The sequence below is a fragment of the Symphalangus syndactylus genome, chromosome 21 (assembly GCF_028878055.3).
Source record: "Symphalangus syndactylus isolate Jambi chromosome 21, NHGRI_mSymSyn1-v2.1_pri, whole genome shotgun sequence".
Taxonomy (NCBI): Eukaryota; Metazoa; Chordata; class Mammalia; order Primates; family Hylobatidae; genus Symphalangus; species Symphalangus syndactylus.
Window position 1 is genome coordinate 59871157 of NC_072443.2, and position 26600 is coordinate 59897756.

A 26600-nucleotide genomic window follows, 5' to 3' on the forward strand; every position below is an offset into this window, starting at 1 on the left:
GAAAATGTTCAGAGAGACCATAAAATGGAGATACAATTTGGCCCAAAGACCTATTCTACTTGACTCATTCAATGTTTAGTTGGCAACATTAAAAATTGAGATTTCTCATAAAAGTGGCATTGTTTAATTTTTTAGATGAATTTTTATTGAAAAAAATTTATTTCTGATTGTTTTGGCATTTGAAAAGGTGCTGTATTTTTAAAGATCTGCCCACATTGGTCACCACATCCCATGTGGCACCCATTGGTGGAGCTTAGGTGGCCCCTGTTCAATGGCTCCCCAGTACCCTATTCCCAGAGGGGTTCATTCACTATCTTCCTGGGCTCTGAGGGCAGCTGAGTCAGGTCCCTGGCTAAAGAGAAGCTCATCAGTTCCCAGCAGGCCACTTTTTAGTGTACCATAAAACATGATACCTTTGTTACATTAGTGATCTGGGAGTATCTGGAATAGGCAGATGGGGCGGGGGTTCTGTCCCAAAGCCTATACTCCCAGTGGAAGTCTGATGAGATACATTGATTGAGAGGCTCATTAGTATTTTACTGTATTTTCTGCCAGCACCGGGTGTTGCAAAATCACTGCCATGGTGTAAATAATTAGATAAGGGTGAATGTGGAATTCACAAGACTTTTATTGATCTGTTTATCATGCCAAAAAAAGTTGTTTATTTAAAATTCAAATTCCACTTGAAAAAGAGGCAACAAGCGATAGTTGGGATCCCAGCCTGCTCCTGGAGGAGCTCCTGTGTCCACAAAAAAGCACGCACGTTCTACAGCTATGCGATTTGCTCACTCGGAATTGCATTCTGGAAAACTCCTCCTAGAGTCCCCTTGCAGAACGCCATTTGTGTCTTTAGTTGGTTGTAGCTGGGAAACAACAACAGAAAGAAAAGGAACTCCATCCGAAGACTTCTTAGAATATTTTTGGTTTTGAAACTACTGACCCTCAAGGATCTACCACCACCCAACCTAGAATATATATATATCTCATATATATATATTCTCACTGAAAAGCTAATCATTGTTTATTTCACTTGCTTGCTGTCACGTCAGACCCTTAGGATGGCCTCGGCACACCTGGCTCTCCTTCTCGGTGGGATCCTGTGGATTCTGGCTGTGGGTGGGCAGCCCTTCAGGAGCGTTTGGACTTGCTGCAAGTAGGGCACAGAAGCTGACCCTTGGTGACAATGTACGCCCGGCCGCTCAGCAGCTGCTCACAACCCTCACAGACAAAGTGCTTTCGGTGCCAGGCCAGATCTTCCACACGCTGGTAGTCCTCAGAGAATATTATCTGGGGAGGGGAGCAGGAGAAATGCACGACTCAGTTTCTGTCCCTAGGTAGAGAGATGGTATATCTAGGACAAGTTATAGGGTGGTGGTTCATCCCATCCTATTGTTGTTTTGATCTTTAAAAGCCTTAGCGGAAAAATCTGGCATAAATTTGAGGCAGTAAGGATAGTATTTGGTGAAGGTTGTGGTTGCATCTTAGCTTCTCAGATGGAATAAAAAAAAATCCTCCACCACAGGCAGGTTTTACTTATCTAGCATCTGTGATACTCTTTGGGCCAAATCTAAAGTTTAGTTCCAAGGTGGGATTACACACCCTGGTGAAGAAAGCTTAAGGATAGATAAGCTGCCAGTGGCCAATCATCAAGAGCAAGAATACAGAGGGTCACTTGGGCTTGGAATGAAGTGACACTTGGAACAGACATATTGTAAGGATCCCCTGAGACTCAGGAAGTGCAGAGGAGCATAATGTTTAATGGGCCTTCAGTATTGGAGTCAAACAAGAACTGGGTATGAGTTTTCACTTAAGACATCTACCAGCTTTGTGACTTTGGGCAAATTACTTAATCCCCCTGTGCCTCAGCTTCCACATCTGTAAAATGGGGATATAAATACTTTCTATCCCATAAGGTTCTATGATTGCCAAATGACCAGCTACATATGAAAGGCTTAGAATGTTGACTGACACAAAGTCAGGCCTATCTGATTAGCATTGACCCTTCAGAGCTGCACTTTTCTTAAATGTGAAATGAGAAAAAAATCATGCTTATCTCTCCCTAAAGGATTGTTGTGATATAAATGGCATGTTGCACATAAAGTATGTAGCAAGTTACCGACCCACTGTAAGCCCTTAATAAATGATGGAGAATTGTTATTGTGCATATACTGTTGTCACCTCAAAAATGAGGCTCCAGGGCAGGCCTGTGACAGTCCTTTTCCTTCTTAATATCACTTAATAACAGAGTTATTAGGTAAGAGGACTACAGGGTCTTAACTTCATATGGTGACCAATTCGTAGAAGGTGGTAGAAAATAGATGTTGGTTCAATATAAAGAAGACATTTCTAACCTTCATACATGCCAAAGATGAAGTTAGTGTACTGCCTGCAACCAAAGGCATGCAAACAGTACGTACTATGATCATAATTAGTATTGCCATTATTAATACACCTTAGAGTTACTTTCATCAAACCACTATCAGAGACTTGAATCCCTTTCACAGCATCTCTATCATATTATATTGTATTGTGTCATATTAATGTTAAGTCTCGTAATATGTTATAGTATAGTATATTAGCGTAAGACTAACAGCAGCTACCATTTATAAGTTCCTAGGTCAGACCCTGTGGCAAGCATTTTCATGCATTATCTCATTTATCCTCATGGCCACTCTATGGGATGGGTGCTGGTCTCATCCCTATCTTATAAGTAGTAAAACTGAGACTCAACTGAGGCTCTGGAGTTAGGTAACCACATGAATATAATAATAATAGATGCAGATACAGGTTTGAACATGGGCAATGCCTCCTGGTTCATCCTGCTATGTTCTGAGTACTTACTAAGTGCTAGGCATTTTGCCAAAGACAAGATTCACTGGCACTGTGTCTGACCCCTCCCAACAACCCCATGGTGGTCTGCCTCATTTTGCAGATGAGAAAATGAAGGTTAAATGCATGCAGTGAGGCCTGACCTCAGTTTCCCAATCTGTAGAACACATCATCCACAAAGCCATACTCCTTTTGGCCTCTAGGCTTTTACCCTCAGCAGTGTCCCTCAAGCCCCTCAACCCATCTCGCCGCTATCTCCCACCTCATCGCAGCCAGAGCACCGGGGCCGCAGACTCTCGCAGTAATGGCGGCCGCACCAGGGTGCACCATCCTTCCAGAAGTAGATCAGGTCCACCAGCGGCTCGGAGCACTTGGCACACACAAAGCAGGTGGGGTGCCACTGCTTGCTGTAGCCTGCCCTGTCCGAGTAGACCACGGGGCTGTCAGGAGGGGCCACTCCCTTGCAGAGCTCGCAGACCTGAAGGATGGGGAAGGACCACAGGAGACAAGCAAGTCAGAAGAGCACAGTAACATGGGCTCGAATTCCAGCTCCAGCCTCTCTACTTCCTGAGTGACCTTGGGCAAGTCACTATACCTCTTCGTGCCTCAGTTTTGTCATCTGCAAAGCGGCACAATAATATTGCCTACCTAACAGGCTATTCATGAGGACTAAATAAAGTTATTTATTTAGCACAGTGATTCCCAAATTGTTTGGTCTCAGTACCCTTTATACTCTTAAAAATTATCAAGACCCCCCCAGAGTTTTTGTTCATGTGGGTAATAGCTATTGATATTTACCATAAGAGAAATTAAAACTGAGAACAATTTAAATAGTTTTTATTCATTTAAAAATGACAATACTAAACCTGTAATACATTAACATACCTATCTTGTTATTAAAATAGCTATATGTTTCAAAACAAAAAAAGTAGTGAGAAGAAAATTTTAAGACATTGTTTTACATATTTGCAAATCTCTTCAATGACTTGCAAAAGATTGCTGGATTCCCATAACTGCTTCTGCAGCCCATCTTTTGCATGCTGTGGTTTTGGTTGAAATATATGAAGAAAATCTGAACTCAAACTGACATAAAGTTGGAAAAAGGAGGACAATGCATTTTAAAAGACCTTCCAGGTAGCTGTGGATATTCTTCTTTGATACTATATTAAAATTTGACACAGGATAGTTTCTCAAGTTAGTTGTAGTGTGAAATCTGAAAGCACATCAGTGAACCTTTCATATTTGGTTACATTAAAACCTGTTTACCTTGCACTTTGAATGGATCTTTTTACCCATGCATGAATAGTTTTAAATAATATTTATATTTAATAAATAATATTTTTGCCTAGAAGTGGTGCCTTATGCCTTTAATTCTAGCACGTTGGGAACTGGAGGTAGGAGGATCATTTGAGGCCAAGAGTTTGAGACCAGCCTGGGCAACATAGCAAGACCCCATCTCTACAAAAAAATTTTAAAATTAGCCAGTTATGATGGTGCTCGTTTGTAGTCCTAGCTACTCAGAAGGCTGAGGTGGGAGGACTGCTGGAGCCCAGGAGTTTGAGTTTGAGGCTGCAGTGAGCTATGATCGTGCCACTGCATTCCAGCCTGGGTGACAGACTGAGACCTTGTCTCAAATAATAATAATAATAATATTTGAGTAGTTCTAGAGTTAAAGAAAAATTGCAAAAATAGTACAGAGAATTTCTATGTACTCCACACTCAGTTTCTTGAGTTATTAACATCTTACATTGATAAGGTATATTTGTCATAATTAATTAACCAATATTGATATGCTATTATTAACTAAAATCCAAACTTTATTCAGGTGTTCATAAACTTTACCCAGTGTCCTTTTTCTATTCCAGGATCCCAGATTCACTTAATTGTCATGTCTCCTGAGGCTCCTCCTGGCTGGGACAGTTTCTCAGACTTTGTTTTTGGCCACCATGACAGTTTTGAGGAGTACTGGTCAGGTGTTTTGTAGAATGTCCCTCAGTTGGGATTTGCCTGATGTTACTATGATGACTACATTGGGAGGAAGATCAAGGGGCAAATTTCTCCTCTCATCACGTCCTACCAAGGGTACATACTGTCGCCCTCACTTGTCACTGTTGCAGTTTACCTTGACCTTCTGGTGGAGGCAGTGTTCGTCAGATTCTTAACTGTAAAGTGACTCTTCTCCCCACTTCCATACCATCCTCTTTGGAAGGAAGTCACTAAGCCCTCCATGTCTAAAGAGTGCTGCATCTCCTCCAGGGCCAAGTACCTACATAAGTTATTTGGAACCCATGCATGATTTTGGCAGATCCCCCAAAAGGACTCCATGTATGTTAGCTAACATTATTTTTTAAATACCTATGGGATTATCTAATTTATATCTGTTCCCTCCACTAAGTGGCTAGCTGCAGAGGGCAGAGAGAGGCTGCTTGGTTGCTGCTCTGACCCAGGACCCTCTACCGGGCCCCACACACAGAAATTCCCCAACAATAGTTGTTGAATGAAGGAATGCTCCACCCTGCCACAAGGCCTTTGCCCTTGCTGTTCAGGATGTCTGGTACATTGTTCCCATTCCTGTTTGCCTGATTAACTCCCTTTCATTCTTCAGATGTCAGACTTAAAGATCTTTTGTTCTGGGAAATCTTCTCTGACCTCCTTCCAGGGGCAATTAAGTCCATAATAAAGCTTCTCTGCTTACCTTTCTCTGTATGGTTGTTTGATACGTGTTCTTTCTACACTAGATGGAAGTACCTTGGGAGCAGGAGCCACATCCAACTATGCTTGCTTTCACATCTCCTCAGTGCCAGGCACATAGTAGATGAACAATGAATATTTGGAGACCTCTGCCCTCCAACCTCATACTTCCTACTTAGGGGACAACAGATGAATGTGGAAGACACTAGCAGATGATACATCTATCTGCACCTTAGAGACAGGTTTAGACTAAGTGCAGCAGAGAGTTGGGCTCCAGAGACAGTTGTGGAAAGTTCTTGGGAGCTTTCAAAACACTCTTGCCTTTCAGGGGCTTATCCATGTTTAGTTAGCATCTACTGTGTGCTAGGCCCTGGACTAGATGCTGGGGATACAGCAGTGACCCAGGCAGATAATGCCAGAGGCTTCAGGGAAACTGGGGCTGTGTGTGTATGGAGGCAGAAAATAAATATATAAAAAAACAGATGAGATAATCATGGAGTGTGATAAATACTAGGAAAACAATCACAGGGTAAGGGAATGGAGAGTGACTTTGGGGGTGGATGGCAGGGATCACCTTAGTAGGAGAGGCCTCTCTGAGGGATGAGGGGCTAGCGATCAACCACATTCCTATTTAGCTCACAGCAATCCTCTGGGTAGGAGATTCAGGTACATAGGAAATGCACTCATTTTATAGATAAGACCAGCGAGGCCCAAGGAAACAAAACAGCTTATGAAGGCCAAGAAACAGCCAAGAAACAGAGCTGGGATTCAAACTGCTGCCCTTGGCTCTGTGGCTTTCTATGGGAACTGAGCTGGGTTGGGTGGGGAGGCTAAACTCAGGGAATTGTCTGAAGGGCTAGGAGGGCTCCCAGGAGAATGCACTCTGGCATAGCAAAGGAGCAGCATGCCCAATGGCTAGAGGTGAGAAGCGGCTTCCCTACAGTGCCTCTCAGCAGTTAATGCAGCCAGTGCCTGGCTGCTTGTCGTCCTCTTTCCATGTGTGGCTCCTTTATCTGTCTTTTACTGCCAGTAACATTTTCACTGGCCTGCTCAGAAACCATGACAAGGTGGACCTCAACTCATGTTGTTCCTCAGCTTCAGTTAGGATTAGGGCTTTGTGGGGACGGTGAGTGTGCCTGGGAGAAGTTCTCTGTGACTCTAGATTTCTGTCTCATGCCAGTTCCCAGGAGCAGTGAAAGTTGCCAAATGCTCATTCATTCACTGGTTCATTCAGGTATCCATCCATCGCACATTTATAACTTGTCCATTCTCATCCTCTAAAGAATGGGAACTTGACGTTCTCAATCCATACAATCTTTTGAGCCATTTTGGAGTTATCCCCTGCTGCGGTAAGCCCCGATAATGATGATGGAGACAACAACGGCTGTCATGTCCCTACGGCGTGTCTGCATCCAGCACTGTGCTCAGGACTTTGTTCTCATTACTATTACCCCTTACATAAGCCCGAGAGAGTTATTTCTCCTTCTAGAGTTATTTTTCTATTTGGAAATCATCTTCTCTCCTAGAAATGACAAAACTGAAGTTCAGGGAGATTCAGTGATTTGCTCAGTAATGCACAGCTGATGGGAGGCAAAGCTAGGATTTGAACAGAGGCCAAACCTGACTCTGAAGCCAAAGTTCTTTCTACTCCATCATGTGGCCTTGAGATCCGGCGTCAGTAAGCTACGGCCCATGGCCAAACCCGGCCACTGTCTGTTCTTGCAAGCCCCATGAGAATGAAGACTGGATTTTACATTTGCCATCCAATTCAGTGAAATGTTTTCTCCCAAGAAAGAATTCTACTTTTCTCATTAGTAGACCTATATTGGAAAAAAACCCCTGTGCTCAATTATTTTTATTATCTTTTGAATTTCATTTAAAAAAAACCATGGAAAGTTGTTTTCTCTCTTGTTACATAAAGTGCCCACATGATATTGCAATTTTGGCTCTTGGCTCAATCTCCTAAAATATTTATCACCTGGCCCTCCAAAGAAAGTGTTGGCTGACCCTGGCTTTAGATGCTAATTTAAACTTAGCAAGTTTCAACTATGTTTCAGCCAAAATAGAAATATTTATTGTTTTGCCATGTGAAGACAGGGAAGCGTATAAGAGTTTGCACACTTACTATTCTTAACTTATATACTTTGATTACATACTTAATATATTCTTATATATTGAAGAGGAAATGAACATTAAAATGGTGAAAATTAGGAAAAGAACACTGAATAACAAAGAATGTCATGTACTGATAGCAGTTTATGAGCATAGGAGCTCTTGAATGACTGCCTATATAAGGAATGTGTTTGGTTAACTAGATATATCTTGAACTGGATCCTGACTGTGCCTGATAACGTTCCTTAGAACATGCTAGATTTGTGGTTTCAGTTATACCCCCAAGAATGAGTGGTGTGAGTTTTTCGCCCAAATGAAAACCCTGTTCCTCTTCACATGACTGAGACTCAGCTGGCCTGGAGCCCATCAGGGGGTCTAGACAAAAAACCAGTGACCAATCATCATCTACTTATTTTCACCCTCCCTCCTGCATAGCTGGGAACTGTAAACTCTTTGGCCAGGGCTGTCTGAGTACAAAGTGAGTTGTCTGTCTGGCTTCTTATTTCTACAGAATGAAATTTCCAGCTCTTTCCCTCCCACACAAAAGGGGCTTCGTGTCAGTTCACCAAACTACACCCCATTGGGAAAGCCCATGATATATCAATGGGGCTCCCCACTCCACATTTCCAAATGTGAATTGACATGAAAGTAGGGGATGGGAGAGGGATAGAAATGCACCTGGATTGGTCTGGGGAGCACCGGCAGGCACCCTGATGATACACTGAAGGAAGGAGGGGAATATCAGGTCCAAAAGGCAGTTTAGGGTGATCATGGGTGGCTTTGAACCCAGGTTATGGGTTGGGACTTCACTCTGGAGGCAATGGGGAGCCACGACTGGTTCTTTTTAAGACACTTTAAAAATATTTAAATTTTTTGTAGAGACAGGGTCCCACTATGTTACGCAGACTGGTCTTGAACTCCTGAGCTCAAAGTATCCTCCTGCCTTGGCCTCCTCAAGTGCTGGGATTATAGGCGTGAGCCACTGCACCTAACCTGTTACTGGTTCTTGAGATGAGGAGTTCAAGGTTCTAATTTGCACTGTAGGGAGATATTCTGGCAGCAGTATGAAGGAAGGAAGGAAAATTCTTGTTCACAGAGCTTGTTTGCAACCTTCTCATCTGTTGGAAAGCACTTTGTGAAGCCCCTCCTGGAGGAGTGTTTCTTCCCTCACTGTTCTCCCTAGCATCCCTGGCTCTTGGCCCGGTTTCTACCAGTAGCCAGCCCTTTTAAGCAAACAGTGTCACTATCACTCTATGAAAACAAGATGTCCGGGTAAGGAGCCCTCTCAACATGTGTCAGGATGAAATGTGCTCTTCTTGCCTCTGAGCCATTTTCTGCGTCCTTAACCCAGTCATCTCAAAGGATGAGAGAGCTGAGGTTGTCCTGGATCTATCGTCTGGTGGTCCCTCAGCCACCAGGGACAAGCTAGCAGCCGAGAGTCAGAATGCCAGGCTACTTGGGTCCCATCATCCTGGCCCTTTCTCAGCACAAACTTAGTCTCTCCCACAATCCTTTGTAGTGAGGTTTGCAATTTCTAAATTGCAATAGGTGGCTGAGACGGGAGATACCAAGTCAGACTGCCTGGGTTCATAGCTGTGTGACCTTGGGCAAATGAACTAACTTATCTGTGCCTCTGTTTTTTCACCTGTTGAATGGCGATAGTAATGATAGCAACATCATAGGATTGTGGTGTGAGTTAAATGACATAATGGAATTTTTGGACTTTATAAGGGCTCAATAATGATTTGCAAAAATCTCGTGTATTCCTTAACTCTGCCCACCTTGCAAGCTAGAAATGTAAAGCCCAGAGGGATTAAACCACTTTCCTAAAATGACAAAGATATGTTGAAGGCAGGTTTGGAGGCCTGGATTTCCTTCCATGATACCAAGGGCATGTAGACTAGCAGGAGGTCATTCCTGCCACTGATGAGCTCTATTTTTTCCCCTATCAGTTCTCTCCATCTGTGCAAGGCCAGAGAATCTAGCTGTGTGAGTTTTTCATCATTTGCCACTGCTCCAGACTCAGCTCCACTCATCCCCTGCTTGGAGAGCCTGCTCCTCCCCATATCTGATCCTGCCCCTGGAGACAGTGGTTCTCAGGGTTGAGCCTGCCTCAGTATCCCCTAGAGGGCTGTTTAAAACATATCTCTGCTCCCCCACCGCCACCACCTCCCCACAGTGTCTGATACAGTAGATTTGGGGTGGGGCACAAGAATTTGCAAGTTCCCAGGGGATGCTGGTGTGGTCAGGGCCACACTTTGAGAACCGCTGTTATAGACTGTTTAAAAATAACTTTATACATAAGCTCTGCAAAACTGATATCACCAATTCAGTTCAGTTACAACAAAGGCTCATTCGAATTCCTGGGATGTTTAAATTCAACACTATTTTTAAGAAAGACCAATGAGGCCATTCTCAGGTTACTTCCCCTATTAAGGAGCTAGTATGGTCAAATGGAAGTTCTTTGGGACTATAGTAAAAGGCATGGAGAAGAATGCTTTATAATTAGCATGTCAGTTGTTTCTTGTTCATGTTCCCAAATATCTAAGATTGGAGCTTGCTCATGAGAATGTGTCCAACATTTGTCATGTGACCTTGTTTGCAGACTATTTCCCACCTGGGTAGAGGATGTGTGAAACAAACCTTTCAGAAGTAGAACAAATGGGAAGTTTCTCCCTGTGCCAGTAAAGTGTTGCCTTGTTCCTTATTCTAATGGCACGACATTCTTAATTGAAATGAAATATTTTGAATATTGGGGTCTTTGCAATTTATAAACACCTGCCTCAAGAAAGCTGAGGAACATTTTAGATTCAGCTGCTCAAAAGCTAAGACCCTGCAGGGTTGTGGGGTTCCCTCAGCCATGGTGTGTTTAAGTCATGTTGGCAAATTTCTTGGATACCCTTCCAACCAACATAGAATTTAATTCCTTTTCCATGAATATGGTCCCACTTTAGTGACTCGATTCTATAGAACAGAACATGGATGAAGTGATGCTATGCAGCTCCCAGGGTAGTAATAAAGGCAGTGTTTTCCCCTGGGCTCTCTCTCTCAGTACACACACCTTGGGAGCCCTCAGCTGACAGGAAAGAAGTCTTGGTATCCCGAACCTTCCATCCGAGGGCAACCACGTGGAGAGACCTTGGAGGTCCAGGAGGTCAAGGGAGGGTCCCAGCTGTGTGTGTCTTCCCAGCCTCTAGCCCAAATAAATGAATGAACGAGCTTCAGGTGATTCCAGCCTCTGGCCTGCAAGCTCCTCCAAATGACACCGAATGGACAGAGACAAGCTGTCCCCACTGAGCCCTGCCAAAATGGTGATTTGTGAGCAAAATACATGTTGGTTTCAGCCATATGCCTCGGGATGCTTTGATATGCAGCCCTAGGTGACAGAAACATCAAATGTGTACATGCAGAATTATTAAGGTTTCTGAAATGGGAGTAACCAAGACACAAAGTGTTTTAGGCAACAGCAGACTGGGGACAATGGCCAAGGGTTACTCAGCTGAAGAACTGTCTCTAAAGACTGAACTGTGTTGGCCTTCAGAGAGGGATCAGCAGATATGGAGAAGGCTCTAAATCAGCGATAATCTCTGTCTCGGGTTTGCCAGAAGTTCTGTCTGCATTGTGTTGTTTTCCTCCGAAAGGCTCTTATCCAAAGGCCTATCCAGTCTAAACCCAGAGTGCCTCGTGGAAATCTCACTACTACAATACAGTAAATATTAACACAAGGGCCTTGAATTCAGGCACTGGGTTCTTTCCAATACAAATACTCAACAATTTGTTTATAAACAGCATCTCCCCATTTCCTCTTATGGTGACTATTTACCATCTTTGCTTTGCAGCCTCATGTATCCCAGAGGTTTTTATGTGTGTGTTTCTTTCTTTTGTAGTCTAACATCATTTCTGGCATCCTTAGCTCTCTTGAGTTCTGTTTCCCCACACTGTATAGTCTTCCCAAGGCTCCCTATGGTGCAGAATGTGCAGGGTGGGTGGGCAACGGTTTGGGTCATGTGCTTTGGAACATGGTTCATGCCATTGCTTCATCACTGGTGAAGCTCTTGGACAAATCATCGAACCCTCTGAACCTCAGTTTTCTCATCGGTAGCACATCGTGGCAGGCCCTGGCTCATAGGAAATGCCTTAGCCTGGTGTCGGTGGTCACTACTGTTAACTGACCCCTTCACCTTACGTTTCTTCTTGGGGCAGATTATCCATTATGGGACTCTCTGCCAAGCAAGGCAAAATATTAAACATTTCTAACTGAATCTCCCTCCCTGGTTATGTGATGAAGTGAGGGAGATGGAAAAGCTTCATAAATGCTACACGTGTAAGAGAACATCAGTGTGGGTTGTTCTCAAATCCAGCTCTGACAAGCATGAGCCCAAGGACTGGCTCCTTGCAAAAGGATGCTGCTTGGTCCACAGCTGAGCATGGACAGAGTCTCAGATGTGATCATTCCCATTGCAACGGCCTTGCCCGGGGCTTAGAACTGCGTGGGTGCTCCAGAGACGGGAGCACCTGTTAATTAGAGTCCGTGTCAGGTTTGGAGTGAGGCAGGTCTGGATCCTAGCTCTGGATTAACTACTCACCATCTAGGTGACTAGACAATTTCCTCAGCTTTGTTTTTCGAAATCTTTGTTTTTGTCTGTGATCCACAGTAGGAAATACATTTCATGTCCTGATCCAACACACACACATACACACACACACTCCTGAAAAAAAAAAGCTTCCTAGAAAAATATTTACTACTCCTGAAACACTCTTACTTTTTCAGTTAAAAGAAATTCTGGTTGTAATCCACTAAATTGATGTATTACCTACTGATGGATTGTGACCTGAAGTTTGAAAACACTGTTTAACTTTGCTAAGAGTGTCTTTTAATTCCCTTGTTTGTAAAAAGGAGGATGATATACTTTGTAGGATAATTCTTAGGATTAAGTAAAATAACATGCAAAATCTCTGGCACAGTGCCTGGTACAACCTAGGTAGTCAATGAATGGGAGATGACAACATCATCATCATCGTCATCATTTAGCCCATATTAGCAAAACAAAATTGAGTAAAACCAAAGAGATTAATAAAAAGCTAAAACTATTCTTTATGATTCTTCCAGTTCAGGGGTCAGCAAACTGCATCCATCTGTGGGCCAAATCTAGCCCACCACCTGTCTATGTAAATACAGTTTGATTGGAACACAGCCAGGGTCATCTGTTTAGATATTGCCTATGGTAGCTTCAGTGCTTCAAGAGCTGTGTTAATTAGTCGTGACAGAGACCATGTGGCCTGAAAAGCCTTCAATATTCACTATATGCCCTGTACAGAAAATTTACCAATCCCTGTTTTAATCAATGGAATAATATGCAGCCCACTCAAAAAAAAAAAAGCTTGTGAAGGCCATGTGGCAACATGGGAAAGTATTTATAGTATAAAAAGTGGGAGAAAGGGAAGTTTCTTTGGAAGAAAAAAAAGATCTCCCTGAAAGTCACTAAAGTATCTCCACTGCAAAGCAAGAGGCAGGCAGATGCCGAGAAGCTGGTAACCATAGTGATTTTGCGGCTGCCCCCAGGCTCCTGCCCATGGTGCCTGAGCCAGGGGTGGCAGGACTGTGGGGAGCAGGGATTCCTCTGGGTGAATGACCCCAGTTTTGTCTCTGGGCCTCTTACCCTCCTGTCCTCCAGCTCAGATGGGGCTCACTAAGTGGGGAGGAGTGGCAGTTTCAAATTCCCAAGTGGGGCTGGCAGGAAAGCCGGCCAGCCTGCCTGCCGAGCCCACAAGCCAAACATCTGCTTAGACAAAGACTTGGAAGTCCCTTGCCCACAAATATGTCCCTCTATTGGGGCTGGAGTTGGGCTGAGCCGCCAGCTGCTGTAAGTTTCCATCTGAAAGACAGACCTTTGGCGGGGAGGGAGGGGACAGAGGCCTCCCGTCCCCCTTCAGCATTCTTGTGGGGAAATGGGGCAGAGGGGTCAGACTGTGCTCCCAGCATCCTGGAGGATGATTTGGGACCATATTCACACGTTTTTATGACTGTGGGGAACATCTTCACTTCTCTCAACCGACTGTCCTCCTCCTAAGTTTGCTCTTTTGGGGCAGTCACTTGGCCTGAGGAAGGAGTGGTTGGGGAAGGGGCAAGACGGGGAGGCGCCCGGCAGGAATGGTAAATGCTAAAGAGTAGAGATCACATTAAAGGCTATGTTCTGGCTTTCTTTCCCCTTTCTTCAGTTACAAGTTTGGGGTGTGGAGAAAGGCGGAAATTCCTGGGCAAAATAACCATGCCCGGGAAATCTGTGTATTTAATTTCTGAGAAAATATTCAGCAAGCTCTCTAAATGCAGGGCAATGGCTTGGTGGAGCTGCTAACAGTTAGAACATTAAGATCATTGCCCACCCAGCTCAGGGGCCCATCAATTCCATCCAGGTGGGGAGCGCAGGGCTTGGAGAGTGCGCAAGGGGCTCCCACCAGCCTGGTGTGAACGGGTCCAGGTTGCTGGAGTCCTTTGGCCATGGAGATCTCTGATACTCAAAAGGCCCACAAGAACCCACAGTGGGTGGAACTGGGGGTGGACAGGGGAGTCCTTTCATTGTTCTCAGTATGCAGATAAAAGGCTCCCAAATGCTCAGTGGGCTGAGCTGTGAGCTACCCCATACACTGCTGCCCACCCTGGAGAACCTAAACACTCACATATATACCCCCTGGCATGGTTGGACCCACCCTGCCAAGGCCCCACCCCAACACAGCTTCAGACTTCACTCTGCCAGTGAAGCAGAAGGACTGGGGATTGAACCGAAGCCCCACTCTCATCAGCAAGTGGGGTAACCTCACTGTGCCCCAGGTTCCTCATCTGCGAAATGGGTATCACAACCCCAACCTCTCTCACTGGTTGTTACAAAGAGTTAAAGAGGTTTATTACTTGGGAGGTTGAGGCGGGAGGATGGTTTGAACCTGGGAGTTTGTGGCTGCCTGCAGTGAACTATAATCCTGCCACTGCACTCCAGCCTGGGTGAGAGAGTGAGAGCTGTGTATCTAAAAAAATAAAAAATAAAGAAATTGAGACCTTGCACAGTGCCTGCCGCAGCCTCACAGTTTCCCCTTTCTTCCCTTGATTCTCATCTTGTCTTCTTTCCTACCCTCCATCCCCGCACAATGGGACATGTGAGGAAAAGAGGGAGACTAAATATTTTTGAATTGTATTGGCCTCACTGACTGAAAAGGGCTCGCTTCTTCAGGGGTGACCGCGGGTGCGGTAGCATCTGGGACTGGGATTTTTCAGGCTTGGTATTGCCCCATGAAGAGGGATTACTCTGATAACTTGGTGGCCAGAGGAACCTCCCATGATATCCTGCCTCTCCTGACCTCAGTGTAATAATAACACTTTCAGAGGACTGCCCTGAGGTAGGCATGGACAGCCACAGCTTTTGGTTCATTTCTGAAGTGGACCGAGTTGCTAAGGCTAATTTTAGGTGGCCCCGTCCTGTCAGTAGGGCCCGTCTGCTGGCCTGGGGTTGGGAAGCTGGGGGTAGGGTCAGAATCTGCTCACTGTGTTCAGATCCGTGTAACTGACAGCCCCGGCCATGCAGGTGGGCTGGGCTCAGACGGCAGTGCGTCCTGGCCACCACTGTTATCTGGGCTCACTCAGAACATGGCCCCTTATTAGGAACTCCATACAGGCATTTTGGCAATAACACTCCTCTGGTGTGGACATTATTTTCCAATGAGGATGGTTGGGTGGGGGGGCTGGGTGGGAGGACTTGGCAGGCTGACCCTGCCATCGCTCCAATAGGCCCCCTCCCAAGGACTCAGAGGAAGGACGTCCGCCAGCAGGTGGACAAGGTGGGAGGGAGCCGAGGGAGCTCACAGCTGGTGTGTGGGGAGGGTGGGTGTAGGAGAAAGTGGGGCCCTGGCCTCAGATTGCAGAGACTTAGTGTCATCAGGGATGGGGGCCGTCAAGGTAGGGTACAGAACATAGTGTGGTAGATTCTGCACCTGTGCTTCCAGAACTCTCCAGGAACAGGGAGGCTTATGCAGTATTCTCAAAGGTGGGCTCGCTTGGGGTAATCCACCGCCCATCCCACATAAATAAATACATACATAACTTTGGGAGGCCGAGGCGGGTGGATCATGAGGTCAGGAGATCGAGACCATCCTGGCTAACATGGTGAAACCCCGTCTCTACTAAAAATACAAAAAATTAGCTGGGCATGGTGGCAGGTGCCAGTAGTCCCAGCTACTTGGGAGGCTGAGGCAGGAGAATGGAGTGAACCCGGGAGGTGGAGCTTGCAGTGAGCCAAGACCGCACCACTGCACTCCAGCCTGGGCGACAGAGCGAGACTCCATCTCAAAATAAATAAATACATACATACATACGTACATACATAGAGCCAGGAGGCCAAATACATCTGGAAAATGCCGATGTTACCATCTAGACTCTCACTCTAGGCCAAATTGGTGATATCATTTCTGCTGAGCTCACATCTAAGGCACTTTTTAACACTGTTAGCAGCGGTCCTCAAAGCGTAGCCCCAGACCAGCATCATCCGAGGACTTGTTAGCAATGCACGTGCTAAGGCTCCACCCCGCACCTACTAATAAGCTCTGGAAGTGGGACCCAGCCTTCTGGAGTTTAACAAGCCTTCCAGGTGATTTTACTTTAAGGACCACAGCATTGGCCAACTAAAGGCTCTGAGAAGTTCTGCTGTAAAGAAACCCATGTAGTTTCTTTCACTCCTGCTGTAAAGAAACTCATGTAGTTTCATGTTCACTCTAATGTCTCCTGAGCCAGCCACATGATCCTTCTATGGTCCAAAATATCTGGTAGCTCTCCTAGGAATAAGCTTTGGGAAATGGGAAAGAGCATAGACTTGATTTTAGGCAGATGTTCATTTGAATCCCAGTTCTGAGGCACAGCAGCCTGGGGAGGCACAGCCACTTCACATCTTGGGGCAGTTGTAAGCTTTAAATCAGATACTTGCTTAGTCCTGTCCTTGGTTCAGGCAATGCCCAGGGACTTGCCGACACTAACGACAAACACAATGAACACGATTAAGATGATAAACAGGCAGGTGTTACAGATACAGTTCCCCGTATGTTCACGTCTCTCTTTTTGCCTTTCGTTTTTCTCCCATAAATCTCTGTTCGGTTTTGGGGTGTTAGGCTGAGTCCTACAATTTCTTCCCCACACCTTTATTTTCAAGTTGAATGCCTGGACCACTTCTTGCAAAAATCATTGCCCTTTACCAGGGGAGCAGAAGTCAGGCTTCCTGCCCGATGCTTGGCTCTGGAAATTGTTCCATGCTGCCCTTTTATGAGAAAGGAGAGGGCGCAAGCATACAGCGTGGCCAGCACACACGTCCACTTGATGTGAATGCTGGTGAGGCAAGGCAGACGGGTCAGGAGTGCAGCCCACACCCACTCCTAATGATGGGGTTGCTGGGAACACACTGTCTGTGGCCTGTCAGCCTATCTAGCTACCCTTATCAGGATTCACTCCCCTGCTTCAAGGAGGTAAAAAGGGAGTTAAATAAGGGCACACGGTCTTCTTCCTGCCTGGAACAAATAACAAGCAGGGTTTTACAACTTAGCATCTTGCCACAGAAAGGGTATTGGATCCAGGTTCTGCCCTATAGAAACCGTGGGATCTTAGAAAAGTTACCTATTATCTTTGAATCTCACCTGTAAAATGGGTTTGGTAAAATTCACCCTACCACACAACTATGAGAATTAAAGACAGACCCTGACAGTGTGAGCATAGTGTTTGGCACAGAGCAGGGGCTTAATAAATGCGGAATTGGAATCGCGCCTTCCCCCTAGGCACATTGGCCATCCAAATAGATCCCATTTTTTAAGGCTTCAGTTCAAACTTTCATTCATGGGTCACATATTTATTGAGCAACAGCTATGTATATCAATGCAAATAAAGAGATGAACAAGATCTCAGCATCTACAGACGGTGACAGACGTCAATTCACTAATTACATAATAATTAAATTAAAATTGTGGTTGGGGCAGGGACATAGAAGTCTGTCTTCCACAGCTAGCCCAGCCCAGCCCAACCAATAAAGGCTTCCTTTGGAATCCCTACTTGTTTTCTAACTTTGGCCTTTTCCATTTACTGTCTAGTATTGCTATTTAAATGCTTCCCAAGTTCACAATCATTTCCTAAAGCTGACTGTAGGCAAGGACCCGGGTTCTCGGGCTGCCTTTGCCTTTGTTCCACACTGAACAAATATGCGAGGCTCAGTCAAGAATAAAATACGATGTCAGATCCACATGTCTCTTGGGAATGGTGATTCGGAAATGCTACAGTGACTTAGAGGTCTCCTTCCAACTTGGAATTATCTAGTATTTAGGGTTTATGAACAAACAGCTATTGGAGGGTGGACAGAAGCCAGGATCAGGGTGGGGCGGGAAAGACCAGTTTATAGACCATGGTAACTAGATCTAATATTTTTTTCTTTTTTATATCCCTAGGACATGTACTCTTCCTGAGAAATGGGCCTTTTATGCGTCACTGCCAAATCTGTAGTAGAGGAAATAAATCTTGTTCTTTGGTCTTAGAGTTCTCAGATAAAACAGCTCCTTGGAAGGCAATCCCAGATGATGCTAATAAGATGGGGCTTGGAGATGGAGAATGCAAGTTTTAGATGATTAGCTTGAGTGACTCCAAGGGAGAAAGAGTCTGGCCCTCTCTGGATGTGGCAGCAGCTTCGTTTGGGCTGGCATTTCCCTGGGTCGCCTGGCTCACGGGTGACTGCCAGCCTGTTCAGCAAGGTAGATAATGTGCTTGGGGATCTCATGTGCTGGGACTTCTATCTCCAAAAGTTAATTGCCATAGAAACAAATGAGGACACTTGGTTGATGGGGCAGGGGGAGCAAAAGGTAAAACGGGCTGGGGACCAGAAACGCAGTGCACACTAGACCCACGTGGTCCAGCTGCAAGCATTCTTTTCGCCTTCTATGGGGCAGTTTAAGACAAACCAAGCCATGAGGCTTTCATCTCCCCAACGCTGGCTTCTCCTTTCTGTTTTCTCATAATGGCCCCCAGTGGCTCACTCCTCAACAGCATGTCTTCCACACTGCCACTTCCTATGGGTTGAACGTCCCTTCCAAAAACTCAGGTTGAAACATAATCCTCTGCATGGCAGTATTGAGAGGTGGGGCCTTTAAGAGATGATTGGGTCGTGAGGGCTCAGGCCCTCCGGAATGGATTAATCCACTCATGGCTTAATAGATTAATGGGTTATCACACGAGTGGGACTGGCTTCTAAGAAGAGCAAGAGAGACCTGAGTTAGCACACCCAGGCCCCTTGCCACGTGATGCCCTGAGCCACCTCAGGTCTCTGCAGAGAGTGCTCACCAGGAAGAAGGCCCTCACCAGATGCAGTCCCTCGGCCTTGGACTTCTCAGCCTCCACAGATGTATGAAATACATTCCTTTTCTTTATAAATTACCCACTTTCAGGTATTCTGCTATAAGTAACAGAAAATGGACTAAGACACTGCTAGAGGAAACTTCTGCAAGCACAGTGTGGACCATGTACCTCTGACCAAAAGCCTGTCCCTGACCTTTGGAATGAAGTCCTAAGTTCATGGCATTCTGCAGTTTGGGGACAGTGTCCTCTGCTCGTTTGATTTCCTGGGGTATAGAGACTAATACAAGCTAATCAGTATTTGACTAATGAATGGATGGATGGAATGAACCCTCCAGGAATCCAGCCTCTGCTGCCCTCCCCAGCCTCATGTCCCCAGCTCCCAAAGCATGCCACACTTTCAATCACATGAGACTTCTTTTAATCTAAATGCACTGTGCTTTCTTGAACTCCTGGCTCTTTTTGCAAATGCTTACCTCTTTAAGGGGGTACACATCCTCCCCTCAAAGCCTGAAGGCTTGGATGACCCCTAGACATTCTTCATAGACCAGCTTGTACCTCACCAGCTTCTTGAAGCTTACCCTCACCACCAAGCAGGCTTAGATGTCCCTTCTCTAAACTGTTTCGGTTTTTCCTGTGACTTCCACTGGACTATGAGCCTTTCAAGGGCAGTGGTATTGTGTCATTTTCCATGGGACAGTGCCTGGCACAGAGTAAATGAGCAATCAATATCTGCGGAATGCACAAATTCATGAATAAATGCACGAATGAGGGAACAAAGCCCCGTGATGGGGCCCTGACTGTCCAGCCCCGGGCCTGCATGGTTTCAGCCTGGCTGGAAGCATGGGAGAAACTTACGTATTCCACTTCTTTGGACGGGTCACTGAGGCTGCCGTTGGTGGTAGTGGCAGTGGTCTCTGCCCCCTCTGGCTTTTCCTGTTGCTTCCCCTCCTCCTTGGGCAAGCCACCCTGCCCCGGGAGTGCCACTTCTCCCACGCCGAGGGCCTCGCTCTTATATTGCTTGACAAATTCTTCCATCAGTTTCAACTCGTTCTCCAAAAGTCCACGGCAGCGCGAGGGATCCTGGTCATAGATGGGGAGCTGGTGCATGAGCTGGCGGCGGCGGTAAAAGGCGCCCTCTGTGCCTGTCACTGGCTGCTTCTCCTTGGGGATGAGCTCCATGTACTGCAGTCCCTAGGGAGGAGGAGGAGGAGGAAGAGACAACATGATGTGGACGGGGCTTCATCAGTCAAAGAAACTACGACAGAGCTACCTAAAACTAAAAATGCGTTCTCTTCCAGCATTCTCAGCAACTGAAAGTTTTTATTTTCTTAACTTAATGCAGTTAGATTACTTTTGTAATTTTAGAAAAATACAAAAGCAATACTGTCCATTGTGACAAATAAAACACACATAAGAGAAAAAACTTTAGTAAAGGAAAAACATGCATCCCTTAGCTACCTTGTGTATGTAGGGAGTGTTCTATGTCTCAATCTTGGTGATAGGGCCATGGAAGTGTATCTGTGTCAAAGCTCGTCAAGCCGTACACATCAGATGCATGCACTTTGCCATATGCATACTGTATGATCGTGTTCTACATGACGGCATTTCAGTCCACGATGGGCCACATATACCACAGTGGTCCCATAAGATTATCATACTCTTTTTTTGCTGTACCTTTTCTAGGTTTAGATATATTTATATATACAAATATTGACTGACTATTGTGTTACAATTGCCTATGGTATTCAGTACAGTCACATGCTGTATAATTTGTGGCCTAGGAGCAATAGGCTATACTGTGTAGCCTAGATGTGTAGTAGGCTACACCATCTAGGTTTGTGTAAGTGCATTCTTCTTTTTTTTTTTTTTTTTTTTTTTTTGAGATGGAGTCTTGCTCTGTCACCTGGGCTAGAGTGCAGTGGCATGATCTCGGCTCACTGCAAGCTCCACCTCCCGGGTTCACGCCATTCTCCTGCCTCAGCCTCCCGAATAGCTGGGACTACAGGTGCCCACCACCACGCCCAGCTAATTTTTTGTATTTTTAGTAGAGACGGGGTTTCACCCTGCTAGCCAGGATGGTCTCGATCTCCTGACCTAGTGATCTGCCTGCCTCGGCCTCCCAAGGTGCTGGGATTATAGGCGTGAGCCACAGTGCCTGGCCGTGTTAGTTCATTCTTTGACATTCACACAAAGACAACATCACCTGAGGACACATTTCTCAGAACAAAACCCCAGCATTAAGTGGTGTATGACTGTCCTTTGTTTTAAAAAGGATTTTAAAAACTTACACCTTATTGGCTCATGGTAACAGCTTGCCAACAACTTTGTGTTTATCCTTCCAGACTATTTCCTATGCATATTTATTAAATAAGGGCACCCAGTCTTCTTTCTGCCTGGAACAAATAACAAACAGGGTTGTACTTAATGTATTTAAATGCTATTTTCTGTGCGTGTGTACCATTTAACATGAGTCCTTGGTCAGTGAGTTCTGTTTCTCCTGTGATTGGGCCAGCCCACGTCATAGTGTGGGACAGGGAACAATCTTGCGTGTGAGAAAGAGACACTTGTTTGCATCTGCTAATTTGTGCTATATCTGTTCGTTAAGTAGCTAGCTCTCTACTTGCTAATAATAATCATTATTTTATCGCTTATTCTCCAAGGAACACTGTAGTTTTCAATTTTGGATGGCAGTGGAAAGAGAAAGGAGTCTACATTTACTCATGGGCTAGGTTTTCCATCAGAATTTGAATAAAGCTCATTTTGCTTTGTTCTCTGACTTTCAGTTACTGGTAATAATTACATTTACTAGTTTGCCTCTATCCCCAAAGAAAAGTTGCTGCTTTTAAACCTCTTCTTTAGTATCATTTGCTAGATGGTAGCCAGTTGATAAAACTCTTACAGTATAATGTCAAAAGTTATGCCAGCTGGCTGCCCTCACAAAACCTGTGTCCCACTCGGCTCTCTCTTCTCACTGGCCCCACAATTGATGGGCTTGATTTCTACCTTCACTCATGGACTTACACCTCCCCCTGCCCCTGCCCTCTCTTGTCTTTCCTGTTCTTACAAGCAGCACTGTATGCTTTGGTCTCTTTCTAGTCCTTAACCATTCCTAGTGTATTTGAGCTGACCCTCTAGCGGGACAGTTCAATCCCTGAGGGCAGGCCATGTCCCTTCTACTGTAGTAGCAAGAGCAAAGGCTCCGGAATCAGCTTGTCTTGAATGGAAATCCTGGTTGTAGGCATGCCGGCGGTGTGACTGTGGCCATGTCATGTCGTCTCTCTGCACAGGTTCTTCAGCTGTAAAAATGAGGATCGTAAACCCTAGGGTTGCTACAGGATTACTTAACAGAACCACAGCGCCTACCAAGCTGGTCCAACCACAGCCCATGGGCCACATATGGCCCAGGACAGCTTTGAATGTGGCCCAATAGAAATTTGTAAAAAATTCGTAAACTTTCTTAAAACATTATGATATTTTTCTGTGATTTTTTTAAGCTCATCAGCTATCGTTAGTGATAGTGTATTTTATGTGTGGCCCAAGACAATTCTTCTTCCAGAGATGCCAAAAGATTGGACACTCCTAATCTACGTGCTACTGAGTTTCTCTTTCCTTTTTTTTTTTTTTTTGTTTTGTTTTTGAGACAGATTCTCACTCTGTCGCCCAGGCTGGAGTGCAATGGCCTGATCTTAGCTCACTGCAATCTCTGCCTCCTGGCTTCAAGCGATTCTTCTGATTCTCAGCAGGAGAATCCTGAGTGGCTGGGATTATAGGCGTGAGCCATTACACCCGGCTAAATTTTGTACTTTTAGTAGAGATGGGGTTTCGCCATGTTGGCAGGTTGGTCTTGAACTTCTGACCTCCACCCACCTCAGCCTCCCAAAATGCTGGGATTACAGGTGTGAGCCACTGCACCTGACACTCTTGCTTTTCTATCTGTGGCTTTTCTCTTTTCAAATCTCTGATTACAGTTAGACTCACCAGCTACATATGTCAAAGTAGTGTCCCTCAATGGACACAGTGTACAATAATCCTGCGAAAAACTACTAACATGCAGATTTCTGGGCACCAAGCCCCAATCAAGATCTCCATCCAGTAGGTGAGGTGTGGGGTACAGGAATCTGCATTTTTAACAAGAATCCTGGTAACTCTTATGCAAGACGTTGGCTCCTGGACTTTACTTGCACTACTGTTTCAATAAAATACTAGCAAACAAAAAAATTAGTGAGATAAACAACTGGGATTCTCAAGCACTGGACAGAAATCTGAGGAAAGGCCAGTGGATGATTCCTAGCTGCTTCAAGCTTTTGCAAAATGTAAGGATTCTCAAGGAAGAAATACGAATTTTGCTAACACCTGAGAGAGGCCTAAATGAGCTCTTAGTCTGCTCCAAGTTATAGTCAGAGATTCACATTCTTGATCAGAATGGTGTAATTTAAGTAGATGTTCATTTTAGATTTGCTGGCTTTGCAACATGAATTTTGTTTCTCTCAAAACTGAATATTTTTACTTCATTTACCGCCTGGGCAACATTCCTAATTAAAAAAAAAAGTCAACCTTGTCTAAAATCGCTTTTTCTTAGAAAAGTATAATTAAATCATTATGGACATAAGGTATTTCATGGTTTATTAATTAAAAAATATGCAAAGGCAACTTCTAATAGTAGAATCGACAAGGTCTCAGGTCAATAACATTTCCCCATCAGTATGACTGGTAACTGTCTGAATATTAATGTGTTCACAAGTAACTGTCCAATTTGGCCTCATTTATATATTTGTTTTTATTGAACATAATTCTTACGCATGGGTGAGTCCCAGCGATGGGGAGATTAGGGGAAGATACAGGTCAGGGCCACAGCCTGAGAAACTGTGAGAGGCAAATTGTTCATCCTGGACAACCATTTTCCATTTCTGTGCCTGACCCTGACTCTGAACCTTAGCACCCAGTCTCCTGATTCCCATCACCGAGGTGGCCGCTGCTAGGTTCATCCTCCTAGAACCCATCTGGCCCATAGCTTATCACTTGGGGCTGGACTCATTTGGGAATTGAGGGAGTGAACACGGAAATTCATGCTGAAATGCATATTGTACAGATGCTGCTGCTGTCTGATTTTAGGGAGCAGTGGTGAGGAAGCTAGGGTTGTTGTGGGGTGGGGGAGTACAAGTCTAGGGCTTGGTACCTGCTGGGATTCATAGTAAATAAATTCTGGGAAACAGCACAGAAAGGGGAAAGGCAGGTGACCTGAGCTCCCGTGGGACTCAAATTGAGGGGTGGCTGCAGATGCCTCATTGGTCACTCTGCCCTAGATCCCAGAGGACACCTATCTGAGACACCTTCTGGCACTGTAAGCTCACAGCATACCCAGCTAATCCCAGATATGTCTGCACACTTCTGAATGCTTTTCAAGGTGCTTTCTCAGACACAAGAGACGACCTGGGTGGTGGAGTGTCAGGAAGTCAGGGTTTTAGGTCCAGTCCCCCTGCTGCTCTCTGTGTCAGACCGAGAAAGTATCTCCTGGGCCTCAGTTTCCTCATCTACAAAGTTCAGGGTAGACTATGTAATCCCTAGGGTTCTGACCATCACGAGAAGTCCCTGGCAATCTCGCTCACTGGTCACCACAACCAAGAGAGAGAGAAGAGCAATATCATTAACCCAAGTTTACAGCTCAGGAAAGGGGAAGGAGACGGTAGATTCCTGTCGAAGAGGCCAAGACAGTCCACCAACCACGTGGATGAGCAGAAGCCCCTGTGCATCACACAGCTGCAGAAATATCTGGGAAGGGCTTCGTCCTGACCCCGTCTTAGGAGACTGGGGTATCTGGTAGTTTTCTTCTTGATCAGTATGAAATTACAGGTGGCTTTTAGCACAAATATGTCAGTCAGGAGGTCTGAAGAATCTCAAACTTTAGGGTGCATAAGAATCACTGGGAGACCTTGTGAAAAGTTTTCTGGGTCTATCCTTAGGTTCTGATATAGGAGGTCTGGAGGGCCCTAGAAATGAGCACTTTAAGCCAGGAGTGGTGGCACATGCCTGTAATCTCAGCACTTCCAAGGCTGACCCAGGAGGATTGCTTGAGGCCAGCCTGGGAAACATAGAGAGACCTCATCTCTACAAAATACTAAAAAATCAGCCAGGTGTGGTGGCACATGCCTGTAGACCTGGCTACTTCAGTGGCTGAGGTGGGAGGATTGCTTGAGCTCAGGAGCTTAAGGTTATAGTGAGCTATGATCACACCACTGCAGTCTAGCCTGAGCAACATGTCTGAAAATCTATCTATCTATCTATCTATCTATCTATCTATCTATCTATCTATCAATCATCTATCTGTCTATCTATCTATCTATCTATCTATCTATCTATCTATCTATCAGCAGTTTAACAGTTTCTCCTGGGTGGCTCTGACACAGGACATCCCAGGGTTGGGTCTTCTCTGGGGGCAGTGAGTGGGGAAAGAGGATGTGACCAACAGAGGCAGTGAGAAGTGGCAGCTGGACGGCCAACAGGCGGGGGCAGGCACAGAGCCCTGCAGAGATGCGTTAGGGTGTAGCCTTGGGTGGCAAATTTGCTCACACCGTCCCCTTCCTATTTCTTGCCCAGGGCCTGCCCCTGCTTCCAGAATCTAAAGAAGGATTTTGGAGAAGTGGAAACAAAAGCTTAGCTCACTCTGCTAGAGTGGGGATCAGGCCTGACTAGCATCTTACTAACATCAAGTGCCAAAGCAGCCCCGTCCAGGGTGATTCGGCTCATGGGAGAGTAATTGCCCCTCCTGGGAAGACTGCTGACTTCCCCAGGTTCAGCAGTTGAAGAGATGATATGAACAGCCAACTCTTAGGGAGGGCTTGCTAGGCTCCAGGCACTCTTCCAAGTGCTTCACACACTTTAACCCATTTAATTCTCACAACAACCCTAGGAGGAAGGTACTAATGTTACCTTTTGGAAAACAGAGGCAGAGAAGTTAAGTAACCTCCCCAAGGTCACACAGCTAGTATGTGATAGAGACAGCTTTGAACCCAGCAGCATGGGTCTAAAGCCCTTCTCTGCTGCCTCTCTAGAAGATGGACGATTTTCCAAGAGGAAAAATGTTCCCCCATCTCTGGAGGCATTTCTTTTTGTCATCATTTCAGAGTGAGCAGGCTGTGTAAGTATCAGGTGGTAACAGGATTCCCCATTCCCTGGATGTGTCTGTTTCTCTGACTTTCCAGGGCCTGCACCCTTTTCTTCTGAGCTTTACAATAAATGGTGTGCTAGGGATCCTGGGGCAGCGGCTTCGCCAGCCGGATGTTAGTTGATCCCTGCGTTCACGGTGTCCTTTCACGGCTCTGCACTCGCTTTGGGTGTCTGTGGCTGCAGGGCTAATGTGCTTCCTGGCTGGAGCCTTGGAGAAAGGGATTTTCCCTTCTCAAGGACTCAGTGATCCTTTTGCAGCTCAAAGCTCCAGCTGGGGCTGGGCATGGTGGCTCATGCCTGTAATCCAAGCACTTTGGGAGGCCGAGGCGGGCAGATTGCTTGAGGTCAGGAGTTTGAGACCAGCCTGGCCAACATGGTAAAACCCCATCTCTACTTAAAAACAACAACAAAAAAATTAGCTGGGCATGGTGGTGTGTGC

General features: G+C 45.5%; 1 protein-coding gene across 2 annotated transcripts in view; it reads right to left on the reverse strand.

The window, feature by feature from the left end:
• Positions 1 to 610: 610 nt before the first annotated feature.
• LMCD1 (LIM and cysteine rich domains 1) overlaps positions 611 to 26600 on the reverse strand; it is a 66112-nt gene continuing 40122 nt past the window's right edge. Inside the window, exons 4-6 of one of the 2 annotated variants that reach the window (XM_055259960.2) lie at positions 19853 to 20188; positions 3092 to 3307; positions 611 to 1287 (exon numbers count right to left, since the gene is read on the reverse strand). In XM_055259960.2, the coding sequence (XP_055115935.2) occupies positions 1129 to 1287; positions 3092 to 3307; positions 19853 to 20188 (711 nt within the window). In that variant the 3' untranslated portion in view covers positions 611 to 1128. Of the gene's footprint in view, positions 1288 to 3091; positions 3308 to 17491; positions 18890 to 19852; positions 20189 to 26600 lie in introns of those variants that run through there. The other variant, XM_055259961.2, reaches the window with a different exon arrangement.